Raw genomic sequence first — 26,914 nt, forward strand, 5'->3', positions numbered from 1 at the left:
TATATCTTGAATTGAATTGTCTCCATAGAAAAATATTTGTGGGAGATGAATTATTAAGTTTATGATGGTTTGACATTAAATATAGGCCTTTTAATTTTATTTATTTTTTTATTATTAGTAATTACAACCTAAACTGTCATTTTTGTAATAAAAATGCTTTTAAAACTAAACAACTAATATTTTTCCATTTTAATGAACGATGAAGTATTGCTCTGTTTTTTTTCCATAAGCGTTATTTTTATTGATGATATTTAATTGTAAAGCTTGCTAGTGGTTGTACTTTTTAGTTCATTATTATGTTGCTTTAGGACCTTGATTTTGAATATATCCGGGCTAGGGCTATCATTATGTTAATAATTCAGCATGGAATGGACTCAGATTGGTAAGACTCACAGCCATTGTCAAAGATAAAAAAAAAAAAAAATCGGTTAGTCTAGTGCATAATTAAGGTGTACTCACTGCTTTGATTAATTACTTAGACTTAAACCTATATGGTCGGTTCAAAAAGAAATTAATTTTCCAAGATAATTATGATTATTATAGCTGCTTAATGCTGTAATTTGGCTCAACCAATGTAAGATATTCAAATGAGCTAAATTTTATCCTCCTCAAGTGCCTGAGTTTATATATATTTTCTCTTGGCAAATAGTTTTCTTAATATAGTTATCTCTCATATACGTACAAAAAATATTTAGCCCTAAATTATTTCCCAAATAGTAAATTTAGTAATCTGCTACTCTCATGTTTAAAACTAGCTTTAAAAAATATTCTCAAACATTATTAATCTGATATAAGTAAGATTCACATGTTTTTCTTCATTTTATTTCCAAAACAAAGGACGAAAAGTTTATTTTCATGCAAATATTAGAAACTGTTTTAAAATCCAATTAGCCGCTCATACCACTCTAATTTTAACTCTTATATTTTAAATGTATAAATACTCTAAATAATGTTGAATTCTGACTAAACATATCTTCCTATAATACCTTAAAATATTGTTCTTGTCATTATCCTCGTAAAAATGACATTTTCAAAACTACATTCTAAAATGCTTGAAACAAATGCTCTCTAATCTAAAAGTTATGAATGAGTAACCTCCACATGAAAACATCCTTTGAATGAGCACCTTATCTTTATTTTGTATGAGAGAGAAAAATAAAATAAAAATAGATAACAAAAAATTAGAGTTTTTTTTTTCCTTTTCTATTTCAAGAAAATTGACATATTGCCAGTATGCCACATATATAAGACTGTATATCCAAGTGTGTAGCAGTAGAAATCAATTTTGAAAATGATCACATTTGAAGTGTTCGTGATTCACAATGTTGCTATATAGTAAAGTCTATTTTGTTAAAGAACTTTAGCAGTATCGTTCCAAATTCAGCAATGCAAATACTAAAAGTAGAAAAGTCACTACGCACAACATAATAACCAGACAACTTTGAGAATTCTTTTAAGGATTAAGAAATATCTACAGTTTTTTTTTTTAAATTTAAAACGAGTCGTTGCATAAAATATCAAATGAAAACACAAACTCCTCCTAAATATATATACTTTTTCTTTGGTAAAAAAAAAAAACTATATAAAATATTATATTTCCTGTTATTTGTAAACTCGTTTGATTTTCCAATCAAAAAGAAAATTTCTGCAATTTTGTAAAATTCAAAGCATAGTAATTATTTTCTTTGATGGGATCATGATTCATTCACATAATTCAATTGCCCTATAATATGCGCTGTGTGATTAGACGTGAATGTTGTATGGTTCTACTACGAGTGAATAATACTACCCAACCTTTAAAAAACATAGAACAGACACTTAATTCGAATAGTTGTGTAAGACTTTTCAAATCTTTCCAACTCAAATTTTCTTTAAACATATATTTTGAAATGTTATTCTCCGATTAGACAAATCAACATAGTACACTTTGAAGAATCAATAGAATCCCACTTGCAAGAATCTCATTATTAAACATTTTTTTAATATAATAAACACTTCAAAACATTAGTAAGATCTCTGTGCTGCCCGACTAAATCATCCCTTAACAATTTCAATCACGCATGCAAATAAAAAAACAAATAAATAACCCATAAAGCAAGACATCAACTTAACCAAACAAAAAAAATTAAAAAGAAAAAAATCTAATAATGAAAACCGAATGATTCATGTATGAACCTACACTGATGGTTGGGATTCAGCAGCCAACTTAATCACAACGTGTCCCCTCTAAGTTAACCCATAATCTATAAATAGACAGCACCAAAATCTCTTCATATGATTATCAAAATTTATATACCGAAATTACAATATAGTCCTTCTTTCTCACATAACCCCATCTTTCCTTTCTCTTTTTCTCACTCACTTAGTTTTGACTATTGACACTCCAAAAATTTTCAATATATTTTTTTTTCTTTTCATGATAATGATTACAAATTAAATTCTGCCAAATACGACACAAAGAATCGCCGTTTCAGGTGGTAGTAAAATGCGACTACATCAATTTTTTACCACTACAACTCTTTTACACTCTTCCAAAGCTCCAACGAGTGCGACAAAATTTCAAACTTCGACAACGAGAGGGGGGGCAATTTCGGGATTTCCATCTCACACTTCTACAATTACGAAACTGTTCCTGAGATTTTTATTACTAGTAAGGCCAAGTCATGAATTCGTCGATATCGAATTCATCGAACGCCACCTCCTCCTCCTTCTTCCCGTGATGACACGTCAGCGCAACGTTAACGTCCGGCAAACTTAACGGCGCATCGATGTGGAACTCGAACGCCTCCACGTCGAGGTAACGGAAACCGTCGAACGGCGTCGAGTCGCACTCGTAGGCTAAAACGGACGTGGGAGAGGCCACTAAGTCGGAGTACGACGCGCCGCCGTCAGAGCTGAGGTTGTCGACGGAGACCACCGGAGCCTCCGCCGCGGCCTCCGGCGTGAGAGGAAAGTTGGTGACGGCGTTCGGGCCCTTGAGTTTCACGGCGGCTCTGTCGTACTCCGTAGCGGCTTCCTCCGCCGTGTCGAAGGTTCCGAGCCAGAGGCGTTTCCGGCGGGTGGGGTCGCGGATCTCGGCTGCCCACCGCCCCCAAGGCCGCTGCCGGACGCCGCGAAACTTGTTGTTGCGGCGGCGGACCACGGCGGAGAACGGTGGCGGCTTTTTGTTTGGTCTCTTACACTTTAGGTTTTGTTCCGATGAAGTGCAAGCTGAAGCCGAAGAGTAATAAGAAGATGAAGAGGGAAAGGAACTATTGTATGAGAGAGGAAGTTGCATGTTGATTTGGGTGATTTCTCTCTTCACTCTTGTTGTTTGTTGTTGTTGTTCTTCTTCTTCGTCGGAGTCTGAATCGGTGGCGTCATGGTCGGTGACTATGATCCGAAGGAGCCTCCTTTGGGTTTTGGTCTTGGTTTTGCATGGTGGGTCGTTGTCAAAATGGGAACTTGGGGTTGCAAGGTTCATGGGGTGGTGCTTCAGTTTTGAGTGTACGGACATGCTTAAAAGGGTTTAGAGAGAGAGAGAGAGTTTTTGGAGGGCTTAAGGATGTTTTTGTTTGAGTGAGAGAGGGGAGAGGGATGGTTGTTATTGTTGTTGTGTGTTGGTGTTGGAGTGCATGAAGGGTGGGGTTTAAAGAGTGAGAGAGGAATTTAGAGGGTATGGGGGAAAAGTGGACAAGTAGATGAAGCAGAAAGAAACCAAGATGTTTATGGGTAACAATAACAACTTTTGCTTTTCGTCTCTAGAGATATATTCCAATAGAGAGAGAAAGAGGAATAAGGCCAACCTTGGATGCGCTCTTCAAGTGAAATTTCACTCCACTCACTGACACACCAAGGCTTGTGAGTGAGAAAGATAGTCAACAACAACAAGGTTCAAGAATTCAAGGCTCAACCTTGAATCCTTGGTGATCACAGAGAGGGGTTTTGGCGGGAGTGTAGCAAGAGAGAGGGAGAGAGAGGAATTATGTGAGTGGAAGGTTAGAGAAAAACGGAGAAGAAACAAGATGAAAGAGGAAAGGCTAAAGGATATTTATAGTGCACGGGGTAGTATTTGTATTCCTCATTGGATGATTCACAAAAACATTTTTCTCGTGAGAGTGGGGTTTTGGAATTGAATTGGAGTCATTGGAGTGAGTGGAGGAGGAGGGTCCTCACTGTGTCTGCGTGCGTCAATGTGTCCCTCGTCGGCCGAAACTATCTAATAGGAATAATTTTTTTAAAAATTAACAAATGAGATAAATTATTTTAAAAAAATAAGTCATAAGATATTTCATGACTTTTAATTTAAAATCATAATTTAAAATCGTAATTTTTTTTACTGAAATAGTAAAATAACTTCTGATTTTTTATTTTTTTAAAATGAATTTAAGTCAGAAATAATTTTATTTAAATTAATACTTTTATTTTTAGTTTCATTTAATATTTTAAATTTTTATATATTACTTTATTTAATATTTTGTATATTATTTTTATTTGATATATTTTTATATTATTTTATTTATATTTTATTTAATAGTGTCTATATTAAATAAATTCTTAACATTATATATAATTTTAAAGTCATAAATAATTTTTTATATTATTTTTATTTACTATATTCTTTATATTTTATTTAATATTTATATATTAAATAAATTCTTAATATTAGAAAAAAAAACAAAGAAAATATTAAATAAAATATAGAATATAAAAAAGTATAAATATTAAATAAAATAATATAAAAAATATTATAAAAACAATATGCAAAAATATAAAAATATTTAATAAAATGATAAAAAAATATTATTTTAAATAAAATTATTTATGACTTTAAACTCTAAAGTTGAATTTAAAACAAATATATATATTTTTTACTATTTTAATAAAAAAAATAAAAATCATAAAATAATTTATTACTTTAAATGCACATAAAAATATCTTACACATATTCTTTCTGGCTATTTATTTATAATTTATCCCATTTGTTAATTTAAAAAGAAAAAAAAATTATCCTAAAGAATCGTTTGGCCGTCTTTATCAGAAATAGAAAAAATTATAATAATTTAAATGTTCCAACTATCAAATTGGTGACGAGTCCCAACCCAAATTTCCTTCAACTATAATCCCACTCCTACTATACATCAAAATTCCACTCACATACATGTTCCTACTCCCACTCTCCTTAATTAACCCTTTCACCTTTTACTCTTCAAAATTCATAATCATCTTTCAAAACCCTACCTAATTCCATTTTGTTGTTCATTTTACTTCTAGCGTGCCTTATATTCACAAGGGGCGTGCTTTCTAATGGGGCATGGATGACGTTGCCTCTAGTGAACTTTAGTTATGACTTTTAAAAACAATTTTGTTACCTATAAGGGTTACAGAACAGTGAAACTGAAAACCCCCAACTTTACACGTTGGTCAAGCTTCCTTCGCACCACGCGAAACGCAATTGACGAGCCCCGAGTTTGGAAACCTTTTTCTCTCAAAACAACAGTAACGTTGAAATTGCGCAATTGGTGTGTGTTTGTGGCTTTCTAGTTTTTACCAACGCGGTCCAAGAAGAAAAACAACAAAATATAAAACCAAAACCAAAAACAAAAGAAAGGGTGGTGGTGACCAATACTACAACCTAATGATCACCAGCATATAAATTAATTGGTGTAGAATTATTTTAATTTAATTAGAGATCTTAAATTTAAGTCTCAATATATAGTTATATTCAATATTCAATATTTTTTTTTGTTATTATTCACGTTTGTCATAAGGCTAGAAGTTTTAGAACCTTTCAAATCTAGAATGTGTGCAAACCTCGGGTAAAAAAAGGATCACTATTGCTTATAGAATGTGACTAGATCAAAAGTTTGAAGTCCAAAATGTGACACATTTAAATGGACGTTAATAAAATTAATTTTGAATATAATTAATTTTAAAATAATATAATTTATATTTAAACGTTTTTATTATAAAATTAAGTTATGAGTAAAATTTAATAATTTTTTTTTATCCAACACAAAAATTACTCAAAATAATATCAAATCAAGTTTACTTCACTAAATCACAAAAATATCAAATGTGTTAGTAAAAATCTTAATTAAGTTTGACTAGCTCTAGAGTCAAGTTTAGTGATTCCAAACATGGAACCAAATATGCTCCAAGTATCTACCTATCTCATTATAATTATTCACTATTATTGATTAACTTAGTCGAATAATTCATAATTTTTAAGCGCTAAAACTTGAAAGACACAAATGTTTGTTATATTCAACTGATCTATTTGGGCTCGATGATCTATAACCCCTCACGCACTTAGTCTAAAAAACATGAATACTTTTCATATTGGATCAACCTACTTAGACAATAATAGTCTAATATAATTTGAGTGAAATTGCCTTAAATTAAAAATGTAAGTAACAAGGCTCTTTCCCGTATTTATTTTTTACTACAACTAACGACAGTGTTAGGCAGGGTATGTCCAAGTCATGATGAGTCTGTAACAAGACCCTTTTCAGTACAATTTTCTGCAGCGTTTGTCTACCCGGGGCTTGCAGGACACACTGCTCCGCTGTATGCATTAGTAATCTGCAACAAAAAGTCGGAATATCATTATGCACGGATTTGATTTCAACAACGAAACCATATTTGTGTGGTGACCAAGAAACCAGTTTTTGTAATGTTTTACCTCAAAGGACAAAGGTTGATGCTACCTTTTTTACTAGAACGCAAAACTTACCGTAATTGTGTGGGACTAGGAGTCTCCAACCGATACTAATACAGAAAGTTTTACTATTTAGATAATTTCAGATTTTAGGAACAACATCTTTCAAGTTTGAAGACTTAAATGCTAGTACTTATCTAATGTTGTAGCTTAGTTTATAAAATATATTGAGTTTGTGAAGGAAAAATTAAGTTTTATCCGGGTGAATATAAGTTTCAGACTAATAATTAATCATATAGTTAATTTAAAGGACCAAAATTTATAGAAATATCTCAAAATCTAATAAAAAGTAAAAAATCTTAATTACTGTAATTGGTTAAAAAATAGTAATAATTGATATTAAAAACAGATACAGAGAGAAGAGAAAGAAATATACATGTAACAATCTAACATGATATAATAAAAAAATGATAAAAATTAATGACGTTAGTATATATAAGTATGTTAGTGATTTTAAATGCGTCACAAATGGCATAGCGAGGATAGATTTCAAAGTATGAAACGAAGAAACAATAATTTGTTTTATTAGGACTAGACAAGACCAAACATGCTATTAAACACAAGCAAGTAATTCAACCTAATAATTCCTTTCCTTTAGACACAACTAAAAATTTAGTATGAACATACTGAACTAAACATATGTAACAAAGTTATTTTAAATTTTCTCTTTTACTCTTTTAAGCTTCTAAATCTTTTATAATAACAAATGTTGTGTCATTTACATAATTTTTTTCCACTAAAGGAGTTGTATGAAAGTTTATCTCTTCTATTTCCTTTAGTTAAAGGTCATAACACAAAGTTTAAAAAAAAGAGTTAATTTTCCCATTTTTTTAATAGTTACTTTTTTACATTTGATATACTATTATTTTTCTTCTGTTGTGTATAAGAATGTAACTTTATAAAGTAATAATTAACATTTTTTAATTTAAAAAGAACAATGATAAATTCTTGAAAAGTTACGGAGATAATAATTAATTTTTTGTTACCATAAACTAAAATAAAAACAAAAACACAAAGCTGGAGGACCATGACACACCCATCTGACCACCTCTGCTTTGTGCGAAGGGCAAACAAACGATTCTCAATCGCTATAGACATCTGTCTAGGTGGTTCTTATTTTTATTTACAAGTATCATAATAATCAAACATGGACACCTCTTTCAAGATAAATTGTCGTTTTTAAATGGCGTTTTACTGAAAAAAGGAAAAACTTCGTTTCTTGTTATTATTCATTGAAATTTCAAAACATCTTGTATAAGCAAGCATTAAATTATTTTGATAAGATTACAAGAGATTATCAAAAAGGTTTAACTTCCATTGATTGAACAAGTAACTAAGTATTTTAAATTCTCAAATACTATTTTCGATTCTTATGTATAAAAATCTTTTAAACAAGAAATTATCTATTTGTGTTTATGAATATATAGTGTAAAAAATATTAGATACATATTCTTAAATATTTTACATTACTTAAAAAGGCAAGTGTTGAACAAATTTTTTGTTTTTAATATATTAAATACTTATTTACTATAAAAATTTATTATTTTAAATTTCCTATCATGTAAACATATAAATGAAAATTCCTGTTGAAATGTCCAAATAAATTTTAAAAAAAAATCCTTTCAAACAAGACTTTAAGCTCTTATGACTCTTTTTGGGTTAGAATGTTTCATATATTGGTGTAGTTTGAAGTAAGTTAAATTTTAAATGGTGAACATCACGATGAAGTTCTTTCTAACATACGGATAATAGCTTATTTCCATGAATTTGAGGAAACCAATTACTTTTCCTAGAAGAGACACATTTCACCCCAGTTGTCCGTGTGACTATGTTAACTAAACTTATTTGCTAGATACTTTCTCTTTGTTATTATAATTGTTGTGTACGAGAAAAAAATGTATTATAACATTAACTATATTTTTAGTTATAATATTTATGATGAACAAAAAAAATTATAAATAAATTAATGATAATATAAGGTTGATTTTATAAAACTATTATTTTCTTTCATTTATTTAATATTCTTTATCGATATAAAACAACTCAGGAGCAATATAATTATTCTATGAGAATGAAGCATCTCTATACTAGTACATGTTTATGACTATATATGGAAGGAGGAACGGATATATACGTGGAATTAAAAAAGGAGGGAATGTTAACATCGTATGATGGGGGGCTTAATTTAAAGGTTTAGTTAGGTTTTGGCTTGAAGAAGAAGCAAAGGCAAAATGAGCCTGCAAGATAGTCAAACACGTGTGCTGTTACCCTGCTGGGAGAGCCAAAACGTTTGTACTAGTCTATGAGCTCATTTTGCTTGTCAACCAAGTGACCAGTCTTTTTTTTATTTATTATTTATTGGTCTTTTTGCTAACTTTTCCTCCAAGGTTTTAATCGTAGCAACTTGTTATGTCCTCACCCAAAAACGTGTCTCACTCCTGCTTCATTGCTAGAACCTTTCCAACATTTGCATGATGCATTTGTCATGCACAACTATTTAAAATCACACAAGTCAACCCCGACCCTTCGACTGTATTTAGATATCTGTCTAATTTCATTGCATGATTTGGCAAAGAGAACGTAGGAAATTGTTACTTTAACGATTTTTTAATAATAAGACGAATTAATAAAGTGGGAAGAAAACGTAGGCTCTCTTCAGCATCACAATCATAGGAACAAGAAGTGCTAGTTAAAAGTTAAATCTTATTAGTTGAATAATTGAGGCACATATGGAGGATGGGAATCTGAAACCCCCCATAATTGAACATATCCATAACATGGCTTTCATTTTCCAAGATTGAAGCACACAATCAACACGCCCAAGTGATTTCAGCTTTCCTATTATACCAAAGGACAAATATATTCCTCATTATTATGACGATTCTTTGTAGTTGGTCCGTCTCCATCAAAATAATGCTAAAAGGTAGACCTTACTGTAAATTAAAATACCTTCTAGCATAACAAACTACTGTCTAACTACGAATTCAGCGAATACACTGGTATTAAGCAGTGCACAATAAGACATCGCCTACACGTACACATGACTAAAGATTTGGGAAGGAACACCAACAAACAGTAAAAAATAACCACATAAAACTCTAACCTATAGACTAAGCTCCATATCTAATGAGTTTTTCATACCCCCTTTTTTTTCTTTTTTCTTTTTACTTCAACTCCCCAAGCACAAGTGCCCCAGTTTGCATAAAAAATAGCTAGTGCCTAATTGGTAATGCTTGCATTTTTCACTTTTGGAATATCAAATCAACATGCAGAAAAGTTTGCATAACATTACATTCTTCCATAGCAAAGAAAATATTCACAAATTGGCAACCGGGTCTCTTCTTACCATTGTGGAGTTTCACTAATAATAAAAGAAAGCATTCAAATTCCGTTCAAAATATCTTTTGTTCTTTTACATAAATTATGATTTTGCAGCTTCATTGAACAGCTAAAAACTCAATACGGTCATCCCATGGCATACTTCTGGGTCCAGCTGCGGGCTGTAGCCTCATACTTGGCCCTGTCGGTCTTGTACATGTGTGCAATCTCAGGTACAAGTGGATCATCAGGGTTGGGATCCGTCAACAATGAGCAAATTGACAAAAGGACCTAAAAACAGTGGAATTAGTTCAGTTTTCAATAACAAAAATTTCGCCAGTATATAATCTGCCAATGGAGACATGAAAACTACTGTTCAAGCCAACATATCTGAAGTTAGGAGTATCCTACAGAGACAACTTTTACATATTAAATAATCCCTGTTCATCTACCTATAAGCTCCCATTTCTCAACACCTACCTTAGTCCTAAATGCAACCTGCAGTTTTTAGGCACATTAAATGGCACAACAAGCTTTGTAATGTTTAATTTCAGCAGTCTCAGGCGATTACTCAACAAAACATGTACTATTTCAGGACTCCCACATGCATTAATTTAGTTACAATCAGACAAATATCACGTGGTGATTCAGAAAATCCATTTAGCTACAATCAGCAAGTTGAAAACAACCATAATCCTTGTGCAAAACTAATAGTAAATATCAAGATGGACAAGCAAAGCAAAATCAAACCTTGGAAATGGTTAGAGCTGGGCTCCATTGTTCCTTGAGAATGTCAAGACATATACTGCCATTGCTGTTGATGTTTGGGTGGAACACCTTAGTCCGAAAAGCAACCTGCAGTTTTTGGGCATATTAAAATCATCACTTCTAAATAGGCTATCTTTGACTCCGTTTCTTTTTAACTTACTTTAAAGGTCAAATAAGATCTTTAACAATAAAGAACAAGCTGTTTGACAGTTTTAGCTTCTTTAGCTTGAAAGAGATAACTCGAGAGAAAAGTAAAAGGGAAAGAAAAACTTGTGCAACCCATGGCTAATTGGGTTGTGTTCCATCCAATTATGAGAGAAAAGATGGAAAGGGTGGATCATATATTTACAAACTAAATTACCCTTATTTTTACACTTTTTTTTTTTATTTTATTAAGGGTGTTTTTGTCATTTTATATACAATTTTTTCTTTCCTTTAACTTTCCAAACAACCAAATAAGAGAAAGAAAACATCTAACTTTCTTTCCTATCATTTTCTCTCACTAAACCAGAAAATATCTCCTTTCTCTTCATATTCTCCTTCCTTTTCTGTCCTTTCATTTACTTCCCTAAATCAAGCAAAGAAAAATTGTTTTCCATCTTGATATTGGGTAGTTGGGAGCATCCTTTAATTTTATTTTATTTTAAATATTTTTTAAAAAGATGTATTCATAAAAGCTAGGTAGATGAAGCAGAGAAATGCTTCAAGTGTTGCTAGTAATCCAATGGTGTCTCAAGCTCAAAAGAAAATTTGACTACAAAGTTATAAAACCAGCAAAGTTTTGGTACTGAAGACTAGGCAGTAAGGTGACAGGAGCATAATCACAGTGTAACAGAGAATTTGAATGTGGGGGATGAACACACAAGACAAGATCAGGAATGGATGAATTAGAGGGTAGTATCTATTAAGGAAAGGTTAAAAAGAAGGAATATAACAGTTTGGCCGTATGAGGTAAGTGTAAAGAAGAGTAGAAAAGCCCAATAATTAGAAACGTTGGAAGAGGAAGACCAAGAAAAACCCGAGTAAAACTGTTAAAAAGGACTAAGAGATCTAAATGATCTTATTGAAGATTTAGTTTTTGAAAGGACACAATGATGTTTGATCAAGGAAGACAGCCCAACTGCCAAGCGGGAAAGAGACTTTTCTTGTATTTGTTTGTATTTCAGATGGAAAAAATAAACAGGCATCAAATATGATGCAGAATATATACAAGATAGGATAACATATCCTTTGAAAGAAACCACAGATCAAAGAAAATAAAATATACCCATAGAAAAACCACAAAACAAACACCTTAGAAGGAAGAACAGGAACCACCATAATTGCCCCAAATTCTCATAGAAAATTCCATCCACAAAACTCCCCCCCAAAACAAAACACTCCTTTTTGCAATTAAAGAAGACAGCTTCAAACTTCAAAAATAACCTAATTAAGCATTCTAAATCCTTTAGGCAATCCATAATTTACTGTTGTAGGCACAAACAGTATTTTATCCCACCAATCATAAAATATGTATTTTCATCTCCAGTCAGTGTAAGCACATTCGTAAGTCACTGAATACCACAACCATTTTCAAAATTAAGAGTTGTTTAGAATAAAAGGGCTTTAGAATGTACACGGACTTGACCCATGAGATTGCATATACTTAACAAATATGATTCTAATTTTGTTAAGATTCCTTTAGAATAAAATTGTTAAGAGGACTCTTAACAAATATAACAATGAAAGGGGTCCTCCATGGCACAAACTGGCATCAGTCAAGGGTACACATAGTGAACTGTTTGGAGCAGTCAGTGCAGAGGTTGTCAAAAGACTATATCTCAAACAAATCTCCACTTCCATTGAAGATCGAAGGAGGATGAACTTTATATGGTTAACAGTTAACAGTTGAGACTGTATGTGCAAAGATTGTCAAGAATGTAGCTCAATCAAACTTCCACTACCATGGAAGGATGGTGAACATCAAGTTCACAGACAAGTGAATCTTTGAAACAAAAAGCACTTAAAAAAATTTGACCTCTGAAGATACAACTTTAAGAAAATGTTTAGAAGATCAATACCTAATAATACAAGCAGCTAATGTGAGTAAAAGAATGGGATAGAGTACCTTTGGTGGCTTGAAGGGATAGTCAGGAGGAAAATGAATTGAAACTAAGAAAACACCACCTGCATATGGGCTATCAGCAGGTCCCATGATTGTGGCTTGCCAGTGAAACATGTCTTCAGCCACAGGACCTAAAGTAAACAACATAATATTCAAAAGTTATTGAAAAATACAGAGAAAGGGGACCCTGAAGCTAACACCAAACAACCAACCAAGAAGTTACAATTTAGAACAGACAAATTAACTTAATTCAGGAATAAAAATATAATTAATGAAAACAGTTGGAAGGACAACAAATACGATTTGCCTCCTCTAACGTGAGAGGTTCACATTAAATGATAACCATTAATTAAAATAATCAATGGAGTTAAGAATTTCATAATTTATTATACAAGTGCCATATATTTATCACAATCTCAGCATTGTTGTCTCATAATGTACAAATCACTTTAAAGGAGTTTATTTCCAACAAATCTATCAAGGATGCATTACTAATTATACCCCAAGCTCTTTGCATAAAATGATAATACGACCAAAGCAATAAATGGTAAGAACAATCTTAGCATCTTATTACCCACCTAAGCACGTTACACCTTTATTTTTATTTTCAATTTTTGAATCAGCCCTCAATCTAGAATAGAAAATCTAATAGTGAGTACCTCGCAAATTACATACTAAAAAATACCAAGGAAAACAGATAATTAATCAAATTTCTTTACATAAAGTCACCCATAGACAAAAGAAAAAGGCACAACAAATGTAAAGGAAAAAAAAAAACTCCAATTTTTTTCCATACCCCCCAACAAAAGACGAAGAAAGAAAAAACAGAGAAAGGGATCGAGAAGCTCACCTGCGCTGCATGACGTAGGAGGATCCTTCTGCAAATCCTTGAGCTCCTTCAGGATGCGTTTCGAAGCCATACCTAAACTTCACAGAAAAAAAAAAACTGAGAAATAAAACGCAGAAAATAGAGTCCAAAAAAAAAAAACCTTTTCATAACAATAAAGGTTAAAAGCAACAGATCGATATACCCAGAAACCGATTAACGTGATAAAACCTAAAAAAATCTGAAATTGAGAAGGTATTGACAGAAGGGGTACCAATCGGAACGGGAAAACGAAGAGAGAGAGAGAGAGAGAGAGAGAGAGAGAGAGAGAAAGAGAGAGAGCGAGAGAGAGACTGACCTGGGTCAGAGGCAAAGATGAAGACCAAAAGGGATTTAGATTTTTAAGAGAGAATGAAAGTGCGAAAGACAGAGAGAGAAAGAAAAGGGGTTGAAGAAGGAGGCAAAGGGGGAATCTGAGAGAAGAAAGGAAGAACGAGATTCTAGAAAGTTCACAGAGAATTGGGATTGGATGATAGCGTCAAATCAACGTCCTGACCTTTTCTTTTCTATATTTATTTTTTATATCTCAATGTTATAATAATTTTTATTTTTATTTTATGAACAACTTAATTTTATTTACTTTAATAATTTTTTTAATTCTTTAAACAATATTCTTAGTACACTAATTAACATGTTTTCAAGAAAATATATGTTGTCACAATATGTAACATAGAGAACACGTTCAAGCGTCTGATTTGATTTAGATAATAGATAAAATAAATAATAGATATTAATAAAAAATTAAATTGTTTGATTATTTTTTATGAAATTAATTTTAATTTTAAATTTTTTAAAAATCATTAAAATATATATTTAAATTGATTAAGATTTAATTAAGATTTTATATTTAAGGTAAGAATGTTTTTATTAAAAAAATTAAGGATTTTTTATCAAATTAAAAGTGTGGAAATTGATTGTATTTTTTCATCAGTAAAAAAATGATTGTATAAGATAAGATTTTATTTTTTTTACAAGATTGTATAAGATAAGATGAATAATAAAGAACACCAAAAAGAAAATATGAATAATTAATAAACTCGGCAAGCTTGTGGAAAAAAGTCAAGCAAACTACGATTTACTATTAATTTTGAAATTGCCTAGCTTGATTTTTATTTTTTTGAAAGAGCCTAACTTGATTGTTTTGGGGGAGTTTAAATCTTGTTTTATATTTCGTCGTGTAGCATAGTACTTTTTCTTTATTTTCTAGATGTCTCTCTTTATACAAGTGTGCATAGCCCAACCATTATTCCAATTTTTTTCCGTTAAAAAACAAGTTGAGATAAAATTGAGGGGACTAATCCGTTAAGTCTTTTTTTATTTATTAAAAAATCAATTTAATATTTATTTTGATATATATATATATAATTTTTTAATTAATTTATTTTTTATCTAAATAAATTATTATTTAAAATTTAAGGTAATACATTTTTTTAATAAAGATTTATAAAAGATAAAATTAGGTAACATGTAGAAACAAACCAATCCATTTTGTCACCCTAAGTGCATAGTTTATTATATTGAAAAATAGTAGACTAACTTATTATGGATTCAGTTCCTTTAAAATAAACAATTCACTTTAATAGTTATAATTATCAAGATACATCCGAGAACACATTTTCACCATTTTACCGAACTCTAGTTATATACACATCAAGTTTCAAAAAGGATCATAGTTGAAACTTTTAACCAGTTCTATTATTCAAGATGAGTTTTTCTGGTCTCAATTTGGTTTTTCGTAAAGATATTTTTTAGTGGATAAAAAGTTACCTTTAGTTTCCTACACAAGCTCCTTTAAATTAATTGGCACTGGTTTTTTTTTCATTTTTCTTTCACAAAAAACAATACGAGGGTTTGAATAAATCATATCATTTGATTCTCTTCCTGTAATATAAACAGCATGCACTTCTATTACTTTTTCAGATACCTTTCTGATAACACTGATCAACACTTTTTAGTTTTTATACTTTTTTTTTATGGAACAAACCCTGTAACCACATGAAGCAACGTAGAAGATCCTATGATTCTAATATAAGTTAGTCCCAAGCTTAAAAAAAATAACTGGATTATCAGCAGTTGGAAAAACCAATTGCACTTTGTTCATCAGTTCAAATTTCGGTGCTCCAATTTGCCCCCCCACGTTTTTTGTTTCAATAATAATAAGCTAAAATACATAAATAAACATAAAGAATCCATAAGTATACTTGGTAAAACAAGAGCATATACATTTAACTTTTCGGGGATGTATATATGCAATATGACAAATTTTAGACCTGCTTGACCATGTCATGCAATTTTAGGCCATAGCTACCATCAAAGAATTTTAATATCTCATGTTATTATCCATATTCATCAGATCGATATGCCTTTTATGGTATATTTGATTTAGAGAATGAAAATAAAAGAAATTTTTAAATTAAAATAGAATGTAAAAAATATAAATCCTACTAAAAAAAATATAAAGTTTTTCTCCAATATTATTTTAATATTTCCTTCCAAAGAAACTCTTAGCGTGTTAATGGTATCATCACCATACTGTCATTGAAAGATGAATAGCCAGAAGAGATGGTATTATTTATCATATTATTTACCCAGTCAAGGCATGATCTGGTGATTCAGAAATACACATTGCTGAATGCTAACACAACCAGCAGAACAACAACTAATTTTTAATAAACAATTATAACTACATTTTATCCTTCAAATTTTGTGTAACCTAGTGTGTGTTGTATCTATATCAGGACCAATCTTAGTTGTAAACTCGTTGATGAGTGATATCAACTTTTCTACCTCTGAGATATACTTCTATTTGTGTTAGAGAGATATAGATTTGAGTACGTTTTTTTCAAAAAGAAGATATTTCATTTAAAATAATTTTATATTTCTTTGTCTTTTTAACTGAAAATAAAATATCTCATATTTTTTTTTTTTTATCTTAGGAAGCTTCCATGTATAAGGTAAAATAACATTTTTTACCATCAAGAATCAATAAAAGAATAATATAATATTTTCTTTCATAATTTACAACTCAAGGTTAACTCTAGAATATAGTTTTACCAACAAAGTCTACTAATTTAAAAAATTATTTTCTTACATTCAACTGTCTTGATCAAGGTTTTAGTTTTATCATAAAACTCTAACTCATTATTTATAATTGATGATGAATTTCTTCTTGATTAATCATTCATTCTATAAATATTTAATCATATTTAATATCTATTCAACTAGTGTTCTAAGACATTAGTGTCCAAAATTAAAATATAACAAATATCTTGTTAATGACTATGATAATCTTAAGTCAAATGAAATTATTATATTTTTTATTCAGAATTTTATATTGACTTATCAAGATAATATTAATTATTAATAATTCTTAATTAAGTCCGTTCAATAATGAGATATATGTATATATGCAATTTAATAAATAAAATCTATTAATCTTTATCCAATAAAGACCATTACATATATAATGATCTATTGGATTATTGGTTCACAATAATCCTATGATTAAAAATAATTAAGATTAAAATTATAAAAGATTTGTTTCTCATTATTATAATCTTTATCATGATAACAAGTCTTTAATTTTAATTAAAAACTTATCAAACTAACAATTTAATAAAATAATAAATATGATAATAAAATAAAGAACAATTATTTACTAAAATTGATAATAAGATGGATTGAATTTTGAGCATACGCATCTATCCCAACATTATATTCATTTTTAAGTAACAAATCTAATATTTCATCCAATGGGAACAATCAATATTATGTTCTAAACCAGGAATTTGTTGCTTGAACTCCTCTATTTTGTCTACAGGTTAACAAATTTAATTAATTAATCTGGCTAGCCAAGATGCACATATCAGCCAAAATAACTGAAATTAACTAGGTAAGTACCTTGAAAAGCGGATAACGGGAACTGACAGAATGAACTAAATAATATATGCAAGCCCTACAACTTCCAACAACTTGGGAAACTGTGGCATGATAATGAACCAAAAAATATCAGCATTTGAAAAAGTTGGCTTTGGATTTGAAATATCTGCATGATCGATATTTGATACACACCAGGGGATAGAATCAATTGGACCCTGAGGTTAATCTTCGGGACACATATTGGCCAGTGGTTTGGGAAGAGTGAACAAAGAAGAAAGAAAAGAGAAATTGCGAGTTTGAAATTCCCAACTAACATTTCTAAAAAATTAACACTTGCGGATAAAAAAACTAAAGCACCACCCCCAAAAAGAGAACAAAAACAAGGTCATTTTTTTTTTCTAAAAAATATATCAGTAATGCAATGCATAAAGCAGAAGTTACAGTCAACATTCTTTAATTGCATAAGTGAAAACAAAAAAGAAGCATTGAAATCTTTGTATAACAAAAGGACATTATATAATCTACTAACCTTCCAAGAGTACGGTGATTGTGGCTTTTCTGATTGGTAAATATACTATTTAGAATACTCAAAAGGTCACATGATCATGCATTACAGATAAGTTCATGATCTGCTTTCTTGATCTCCTCTTAGCCGCGGGCCGCCACTGTTGACTGCACTCATTTATTTAATATTTTAATTTGTTTCTATTCACTTAGTGCTAGCAATTAATCCCAGGTTGCTGTGTTCCCGTTTATTGTTTGGCTATGTACTTGGAACTTTAATTTTGAATGTAATGTTGATAATTAGTAAAGGCAATGACAATGAGGAACAACCTAGCTACAACTTGATCATTCTGATTGGTCTTGCTAAACAAGGCCAGCATGCACTTCTAGCTAATGGGTTATAAATCATTTTAGTTCTCAATTAGAAGACAACACCAGCACTGGAAATTTGTATGCAAACATGTAATAATTAAAAGTAGGCTATGTTTACACTAGTAATACCTACAAAAATAAACAAAAAAAGAAGAGAAAAACAAGGTAGGTTCCTGCTAACAAATGGTAAAGTTGTTAGTAAGACGTGTAATTGAGATAGTCATACCCACAATTTCTTAACATTTTGGTCAAAAAGTGTTAAATTATGAATTGTTGGCCAAATAGGAAAGAGTGTGAAAGGAATAGTTTTTATTTTTGGAAAGTCTCTTTTTAGACAACATGATACTTCCCAAACTTAAACACTACCAAGTCCCAACCATTTTTTTTATTGGACTTGTACTCCACAATTCAACATGATATTAAAATCCAATGACTTAATAGCTAGTAGGGATTCAACAAAACAGAAAAAGAAAAAGAAGGAAAAAATATTTTCTCTCTAAAACTTAAGAAACACTAATAAATTAAAAAAAAAACATATTTGTGACTTTTGAGAGACAACTTAAAAATAAACTCAAATACGAAGAACAGTAATGATACATGGATACTCATATATCATAATAAACACCTATTTCACATTATTTTTCTCTATTTCTATCTCTCTTCTTATCAAATCATATTTACACTTCTTTCTTTTCTCTCTTAAGGTGTCTAATAGCATAGGATCCATAGATCATTATCTTTATCCTACGAAGAATAAGCAAGACAACAAAAGAAAACCACTACAACTAAACAATGGTCTGAAGCTAAGACAGTAACCAAGTCACAATGGGACCAATAAATAGACCAACACAGCTGAACTTGAAGGAGAGTAGTATCGAAAAATACACAAGTTACGCATTGGAACTAATAGAGAAAATTAGAATAAATATAATTTGAAAGTGTTTGAGTTAGTCTAAGACTTAATTTGTTTGAACAACATGGCACCTCCCAAACTAAAAAACCAACTTATCTAACCACACTCTTTTATTCGATTGCTCCACAATTTAACAAAAAGGCATGCATTTTCCAAACCATTTTCCATGTCAGTTTCGGATTCAGCCCCACACGGAGAAAGGCATGCCTTTCGGTGTCTCCTATCCCCCTTTAGTTTTCTCTATCCAAATTAACTAAGTATCAAACTCCAAATTCTTATAAAATTTTTAAAACTGTTTGAAATGAAATTATTTCTTTTCATGCAACATTAAACCCGATTGCTTTTTTTTTTAATAATAGCCAAATGTTTATAACATTGCATTCTAGGTGTTTGAGCCTCTATCATTTGTTTTCAACCTATAGGTTTCAATAATAGACTGAAAAAACTACAAGCATCCAGTTATCCTTATGGGCGAAATCAATGACAAGCATCCCGCTATCCTAACTAGCGGAACCAGTGGCCCACAACCCAGCGCAAGGATCTCGCCAGTCAAACTTGCAGAACCAACCATGGATGGTGGATGCATGGATGGATGGGCTGGATGACATGAATATCTCGCTAGTCCAAGTGGTGAAAACCATGCATGCATGTTCCGCCAGTCCAAGTGGTGGAACCCTAACAAAAACAGACCCTCTACAGAAAATAGTTTTTAAAAGGACCCCGCTTACGTCATTTTGCCGAGCTTCAAGTTGGCTCCACTTGCAGCATTCTTCTGCTACTTGTACGTTCCATTTCTGATTTTCTGCTTGAAATGCGTACACAACATGCAGATGATGATGCACTTGAGGCTGATTTTCTGCGCCTCGAAGCTATTTCTGATGTCTTTGAAGACGAGGGCACGAGGCAGGTTATTTCCAAGGGCTAGAACCATATTCTGATGTGCACTGCATTTTCAAACTGCATGGGATCTTTGCTTTGGATGAGCGTTCGAGAAAATTGATGTTAAATGAAATTTATTTTGGGGTGATGTGATATATATATATATATATATGTATGTATATTCAAGGAAAAAGCTACTAAAGTGATTAGTTATATCAATTCTGACCATGAACCAATTCCTCAACAAGAGCATATACAGTTGACTTTTTGGGGATGCATATGAAATTTGTGTCAAATATATGAAATATGACAAAATTTTGTGAAAAATAACCAATCTTTGTGTCAATCGTAGGCTGATTACCTACTTGACCCCATGTTATGCAATTTTAGGCCATCCATGACTATCAACAAAGAATTTTAACCTCTCACGTTATCCATATACATCATATGCTTTTAAAGCACATAATAACGTATCACCACATTGTCATTGAAAGACCAAAAGACAGAAGAGAAGGTATTATTTATCATATCATTACCCAACCATGGCATGATCTGTTGATTTAGAAGTACACATTGCTAAGTGCTAACACAACCAGCAGAACAATAACTGAAGGGGATAGATTGTTCTTGAATGAAGATCATCAATTGAATCACAACGTTAATAAAGAAGAATTAAAGAAAATAAACCTTCCTAAGGAATAAAATAACAGAAGTAATTCCATCTGTGAGAACTGTTTCATGCACTCTTATATACCACTGAATGTTGCTAACTGAAAAAAAAAAAAAGGTTCAAGAAATCAATTTGCTTGGAACACAAGGAAAAGGCAGGAGTTAATTATGGAGTTTGAGCAGCTGATTCCTCCTTGGATCTATTCTCTTCTGAAGATGGCCGGTTTTCTGAGTCAGATAGCCGGATCTCTTCAATCATTCTCACTACTTCATCCATGCTAGGCCTCATATCTGGAACCTTTGCCACACAGGCCATGGCAATTTGCAACATTTGCACCATTTCCTCTTCAATGTTTTGGTACCTCATTAGCTCCACATCGAAAACCTCAGCCGTCCACTCTTCCCTAACAACAGACTGGACCCACCTTGGGAGATCAACCATGTCATCGCGTCCTGGAGACTGTTGTGGTGCCTTCCCAGTAAGCATTTCTAGAAGGAGGATTCCGAAACTGTACACATCTGATTTATGGGTGTGCTTTCGGGTTTCAATCACCTCAGGAGCGCGATAACCTGCGGCTCTAGAAGGGGTTGCAGGAACATTCATAAGCGGGGTCAGGCCAAAATCAGAAATGCAGCCATCATTATCATGGTTGAGGAGGACATTCGAGGATTTGACATTTCCGTGCGTGAATTTTGGACCGCCAACAGAATGTATGTGAGCAATTCCTCTGGCAATTCCAACAGAGATTTTTATTCGGGAATTCCAATCTAATGGAGTCCTTCCACTTGCCCTGTTACCTGTAATCAAATTCGGATCTGATTTAGCTGACTCAGGAGCATATATACCCATAAGAAGGTAAACTACATCAACAGGTAGGAATGAGATTATCCAGAAGGACTTCAAACATTAGAATAATCCCAACATGTGATATCAAATTCCATTTCCTTCTAATATGGTAATATTTTACAGCTTTCATTGCAGTAACAAGAAATCCATTGTAAGGATGCAAAGCAGATAACACATTATACATGATGATTATGACAGACTACATTGTGCAGTTTCAGTAGCAGGCAACACAACAATGGGAACAAAGACCTAAGTGGGTTTGGAAGATGGCACAGAATACTATGTAGGAGACTTTTATCTCTGGGAACGGAAGTGTATTGCTCTATTATGTACAATTTTTGTGTTCAGTATTGTCTTTTATTACTCTTATCAATTGGTGTCTAATGTCTATCACTTAACTAGTGGTTAATGATGTATGTACCAATTTCAGTATAAAATTAGTCAAAACTTGACACACTTTACTTATAAGGTCAGTCATCTCCCGAAAACAGATAACTTCAAATGGAGAGACCCAATGCAATGAAGAGAGCATGAATTTAATCTAAATATAACAGACGAAAAGTATATTTACATAATAATATGTATAGCTTGTAGTCAGGGACGGAACCAGGTTTTATTTTCTTCCCCCTACAAAATCGTTACTCCTAGGACAGTATTTTATTTTCTTCAAATGTTTTATCTATATATATATATATATATATATATATATAGGACATGTGGCATTTTTAATTAAATCATATTTGGGTTAATTAATAAAACTATACATTAGATAGATAGAGTATATGCTGATATTGCTACAGTTGCTTTTTATTGTTCGAATATATTAATTATGTCTATAACTATTTTCTTTTATGTTAATTGCTATATAAAGTATTTTATTTTCTTACATTAATTATAGCAACACAAATCATTTTATCTACTATATAATTTTAGAAATTATACATTAATTTCTTTTAATCGTGCAATTATTTTGGCAAAGTTTCAATTATATTAATTGCATTTAAAAAGATTTTCTCATTTATATGTTAGGTTTTAAAAAAAAAATTAGTTGATAGATAAATTAATTTAATTTATATAAGAATTAATTTTAATTATGAATCATTGTTGGTTCATGTGTTATTTTTGGAAAAAAGATTTTTTGACAACCAAAGCTAGTTGACACGTTGAGAGAGAAGTGATGAAAATATAAGTATAATAAGTGATATGATTTGATAGGATAGGAAGAGAGAGATAGAGAGGAAATAAGGTTGTCAAGTAGGAGTTTGAAATTTGTGGGTGACAAAAAATCAACACTTTAATTTTTCGCCCCCCTCAAACTTTTCTAGTTCCGTCCCTGCTTGAAGTGTACATCCTCCAATGTCTAACCATAAGCTAAAATAATTATTTATTATATTCAAGCGCTTCTCGAAATAATTTTCAAAGCAAGGAATTGGTAAAAGAGTAATTACCATTCTTTATAAATCACTTAAATAGTCCAAAGTAGCTTCATGCATCATATTGCTTTATGATCGTCATTATTTATTTCTTGGTGCAATTTTTTTCCCAATTCTTCACTTAAAATTCATTGGAGATGTCAGACATTGATACCCCTATTATTTTATTTTTTTGTTACATTTATTTAACAATAGTAGACCCTGTCCTAATCAAAGATCATCATGTTCAACACGATGTATACATAAAAGCTCATGCATAATATGTATAATCTCAAATATAGAATAACAGAAAACAAAAACAAGTTTTAAAGACTTAACTGAAACTAGGAGAAACAGAAATGCATACCATGCAAGAGGGTAGATAGATTGCCACTTGGGATGTAGTCATAAACCAAGAGCTTCTCGTCCTTAGAATAATAATAAGCACGAAGGGGCACAACATTTGGGTGATGTCCAACCCTTCCCACAATTTCCATCTGCTGTTCAAATTCCCTTTTGCCTACCACAACTTCCTTCAACCTTTTCACCACAACTGTTGTTGACTCCTCCAATATAGCCTTATACGCAGTACCATAACTACCCTTTCCAAGAACTTCAGCTGAAGCTCTCAGCAAATCCTCAAGGTCAAAATTATAAGAACTGCCCTCAAAGAAAACCAACTTGTTTTTCTCAGGTTCTTGCACCCCACTTCCAAACTCTTCTTTCGGCTTCTCACTTCTCCCACCACTAGGACCCTTGCCTTTAGTTACGCTGGGGCTTCTATCATCTTTTTTCTTTAAACAGCAAAGAACAATGATGAGAGCTACTAAAAGCAATAGCACACCCCCACCAACTGCAATTGCAATGATAGCTGCCTTACTCAGTTTACTTTTGGAGCTGTGTCTTGCAGGAGTGGATGGTGAGACAGGAGTTGATGGAGGTGTAGAGGAGACTACAGAGCATGACTTTAGAGGTAATCCACATAGAGAGTTACCCTCAAAGGAAGAATTCGGGAAAATCTGAAGAGCATCAGGGATAGAGCCATTCAAATGGTTGTAGCTTAAATTCAAGTGCCTGAGCTTAGTGACATTGAGATTTGGTATCTGTCCAGATAGGGAGTTGTTCTGGAGGTTCAACTTAATTAGTTGTGTTATGTTTTGTAATGTCTTTGGAATAGCACCACTGAAGGAATTGTATGACAAATCAAGTACATTGAGGCGGGTGGACAACGAGGTAGGTACGCTACCAGAAAGGTTATTATGCTGAAGGTAGAGATATTGTAGAGAAGGAAGAGACGTAATATCAGGAGGAAGACTTCCACTGAGTAAGTTGGCTCGGAGGCTGATATTTCTGAGTGAGTCAATCTTGCCAAGTGTATTGGCAGGGATGGTGCCAACTAGTCCAATTCCAGGGAGCCGGACAGAAACAACACGAGTGCCATTTGGATTGCAAGTGATGCCTACCCAAGATGAACAGATTGGGGTAGCTGGATTCCACTTAAGGTTACGGCGATGGGGGACAGCAGCAGCAAAATCCAGAAGGGCTTGCTTGTCAGAACTTAAGTCAGCAATAGCCAGGGGGAAAAGAATAACAATGATGAAAAGGAAACGATGCACTTGGGAGGAGTAGAACTTCATGGATATTTTTTTGGTTGTATGGTATAAGATATTGACACTTGAATTCAAAGTAACCTCTGCCATCCTTCATATTTTCCTGGATTAGCACCATGGGCACAAATCAAAGTGAGAATACAGTAGCATGACAAAGCAAGCACTAAGCACTATATCAATTATAATGACAACATTTCTAAAGGTATTTGTAGAATAATTCTAGTTTATAAAAGGTACATCTGAATCATCCAAGAAACATATAGGCAGTTGCAAGCCCTGAAATTTTTTTGCAATCTCTTATTGCTTACGGTAAGATTTTCATTACCATCAAAGATATAATGGAGGAATAAACTTTTTGAGGTAAAAAAAATATTTAATATACAGAAACATACTTAATGTTTTAAAAATGCCTCATGTAGCTTCAACTTTGCAGAGTGACAATTACCGACAACAGAACAACAGGAATCTAATGAAAACATGCCTCTTGGAGCAGGTTATCTACATCAATCACAATCCTTGTTTAGAGTAACTAAGAGGATAAGTGACAAAATAAAATAAAAAAATATATTACATGAAGTTGAATGAAAACAATTGCATCATTTTCAGTTTTCAACAAGTGGAGATTAAAATATATCAAATGACAACTATACCAACAGGGAGAATATTCAGGTTACAGTTGAAACTAACTATGTCCATACCTAAATCATGGCTGCAAATCAATTAGAAAGAGAAATAAGCAGTGAAGAAGATGACTATCAAAAGGTTTATGCTAAGACGGCACAGCTTGGTCAGAAAGGGAAAGGAAAAGGAAAATGTTTGGTCCATCAAATGACTAATTCCTCTTTAATATGCCAGCATAAGTTATTAGTCAACTGGCTGAAACATTAACCATTTTTGAGAGACAGAAGCTTTTCTATAAAAGGTCCAAGTACAAAGCCAAGATGATGAACACAAGAAGAAAAAGAATCCTAAGATTTCAGATGAAGAGGAAAGTAAAAGAACTACAAACAACCTTAACTGTCAAATTAAGTCGTTGGAGTAGGTAGTTTAGCTTTCTTGTGACTTTATGACTTGAACTAACATTTCTGCAGTTAATTCTTAGAAACACATTTGCTTGCCAACCAGAAACAAATGTAAGCTTCCTTCCTGATTTTTTCCTACACGAAATTGTAACTACCAGAATTTCTACATTGATTAGAATGAATGAGTTAAGAACCCAAATTTCGTTCACATACCACATTTAATGTATTAGGAAGGTCAAAGTTGTTCGACAACTAAACTTTCATCAAATCATCTTTCATAAAATAAAAACAAAACACCCCAATTGTTCCAATCATTAAGAAGCAGCACTTCACATCAAGAGGAAAAACACCAAACACTAGCACCAGAAAGAAACCCCAAAGTCCCCTTTGAAGCACATCCTTGGAAACCAAACCCACAATGTGGAACCCTTTTGGGAGTTTCAAACCCAAAAGCAAGCATTAATGAAAACCACTGAAACAAAACACCCCAGATCTGCAAGCTAAGTTACAAGCACAAGTTGGCATGCAGGAACAAGTAAAGGTAAGATTTTTCAATGAGTAATCACCCGAAAGGAAGCAAAGATGAAGCACGAGGATTCATGGAACAGCTCAGAGCTTTAAACCACAGGCCAAGATGCATTCTCGGTGAAGAAGCTAAGCAAGTTGGTGCTTTAACTGTGCTTCAAATTCTCAAGTACTTCTTAACAAAGCATGGAGAATCTATATCTGTGTAGCTTTAGATTGGAGCATGGAAGCTCAACAGCCAAAAGAAATTGCATGAAATTGAAGGGCATTTTCGGGTGGGTTGAGGAGTGAAAGCACATGCTTCATTAAGGAGTTCAAAATTAAAGTAAGAAAGGCTCAAGATTCAGGAAAGTGAGCTCTTTTTCTTTATTGTCGAAGTTGGAGATAATAATAATAATAATAATAATAATAATTATAATAAAAGAAAAGAGCCAAAGAGGAAACAAAAAGGTAGCAAAGGGTTAAAGAAAGGAGTGGACAGCAGAGCAATGCATAATACACAGTGA

At 32.2% G+C, this 26,914-nt stretch overlaps 3 protein-coding genes across 7 annotated transcripts; all 3 read right to left on the reverse strand.

Annotated features, from left to right (window-relative positions):
* Positions 1-2,267: 2,267 nt before the first annotated feature.
* LOC100817278 (pathogenesis-related genes transcriptional activator PTI6) lies at positions 2,268-4,065 on the reverse strand. Its single transcript, XM_003519245.5, has one exon. It carries the CDS (start codon positions 3,494-3,496, stop codon positions 2,648-2,650), a length of 849 nt encoding a protein of 282 aa, XP_003519293.1. The 5' UTR covers positions 3,497-4,065; the 3' UTR covers positions 2,268-2,647.
* Positions 4,066-9,977: 5,912 nt separating this feature from the next.
* LOC100817810 (ubiquitin-conjugating enzyme E2-17 kDa) lies at positions 9,978-14,279 on the reverse strand. Of its 3 annotated transcripts, none has more exons than XM_003519246.5 (5): positions 14,075-14,279; positions 13,741-13,812; positions 12,894-13,021; positions 10,769-10,873; positions 9,978-10,309 (listed from the first exon to the last, which is right to left on the reverse strand). In XM_003519246.5, the coding sequence occupies exons 2-5, from the start codon at positions 13,808-13,810 to the stop codon at positions 10,166-10,168; spliced, it is 447 nt and encodes a 148-aa protein (XP_003519294.1). In that variant the 5' UTR covers positions 13,811-13,812; positions 14,075-14,279; the 3' UTR covers positions 9,978-10,165. The 3 variants fall into 3 exon arrangements, with proteins under 3 accessions (XP_003519294.1, XP_006575456.1, XP_040864496.1); XM_006575393.4 differs by having other exon boundaries at positions 13,741-13,817; positions 14,075-14,264; XM_041008562.1 differs by having other exon boundaries at positions 13,741-13,817; positions 13,922-14,264.
* A 6,550-nt stretch (positions 14,280-20,829) lies between these two features.
* Positions 20,830-26,890, reverse strand: LOC100818344 (probable inactive receptor kinase At5g58300). 3 transcript variants are annotated; one of them, XM_006575394.4, is made up of 4 exons: positions 26,450-26,869; positions 25,254-25,359; positions 23,619-24,964; positions 20,830-21,790 (listed from the first exon to the last, which is right to left on the reverse strand). In XM_006575394.4, exons 3-4 carry the CDS (start codon positions 24,949-24,951, stop codon positions 21,159-21,161), a joined length of 1,965 nt encoding a protein of 654 aa, XP_006575457.1. In that variant the 5' UTR covers positions 24,952-24,964; positions 25,254-25,359; positions 26,450-26,869; the 3' UTR covers positions 20,830-21,158. The 3 variants fall into 3 exon arrangements, with proteins under 3 accessions (XP_006575457.1, XP_006575458.1, XP_003519295.1); XM_006575395.4 differs by lacking the exon at positions 25,254-25,359 and having other exon boundaries at positions 25,874-26,890; XM_003519247.5 differs by lacking the exon at positions 25,254-25,359 and having other exon boundaries at positions 26,450-26,868.
* Positions 26,891-26,914: the final 24 nt, after the last annotated feature.

This window comes from Glycine max, chromosome 2 (assembly GCF_000004515.6).
Source record: "Glycine max cultivar Williams 82 chromosome 2, Glycine_max_v4.0, whole genome shotgun sequence".
Lineage (NCBI taxonomy): Eukaryota > Viridiplantae > Streptophyta > Magnoliopsida > Fabales > Fabaceae > Glycine > Glycine max.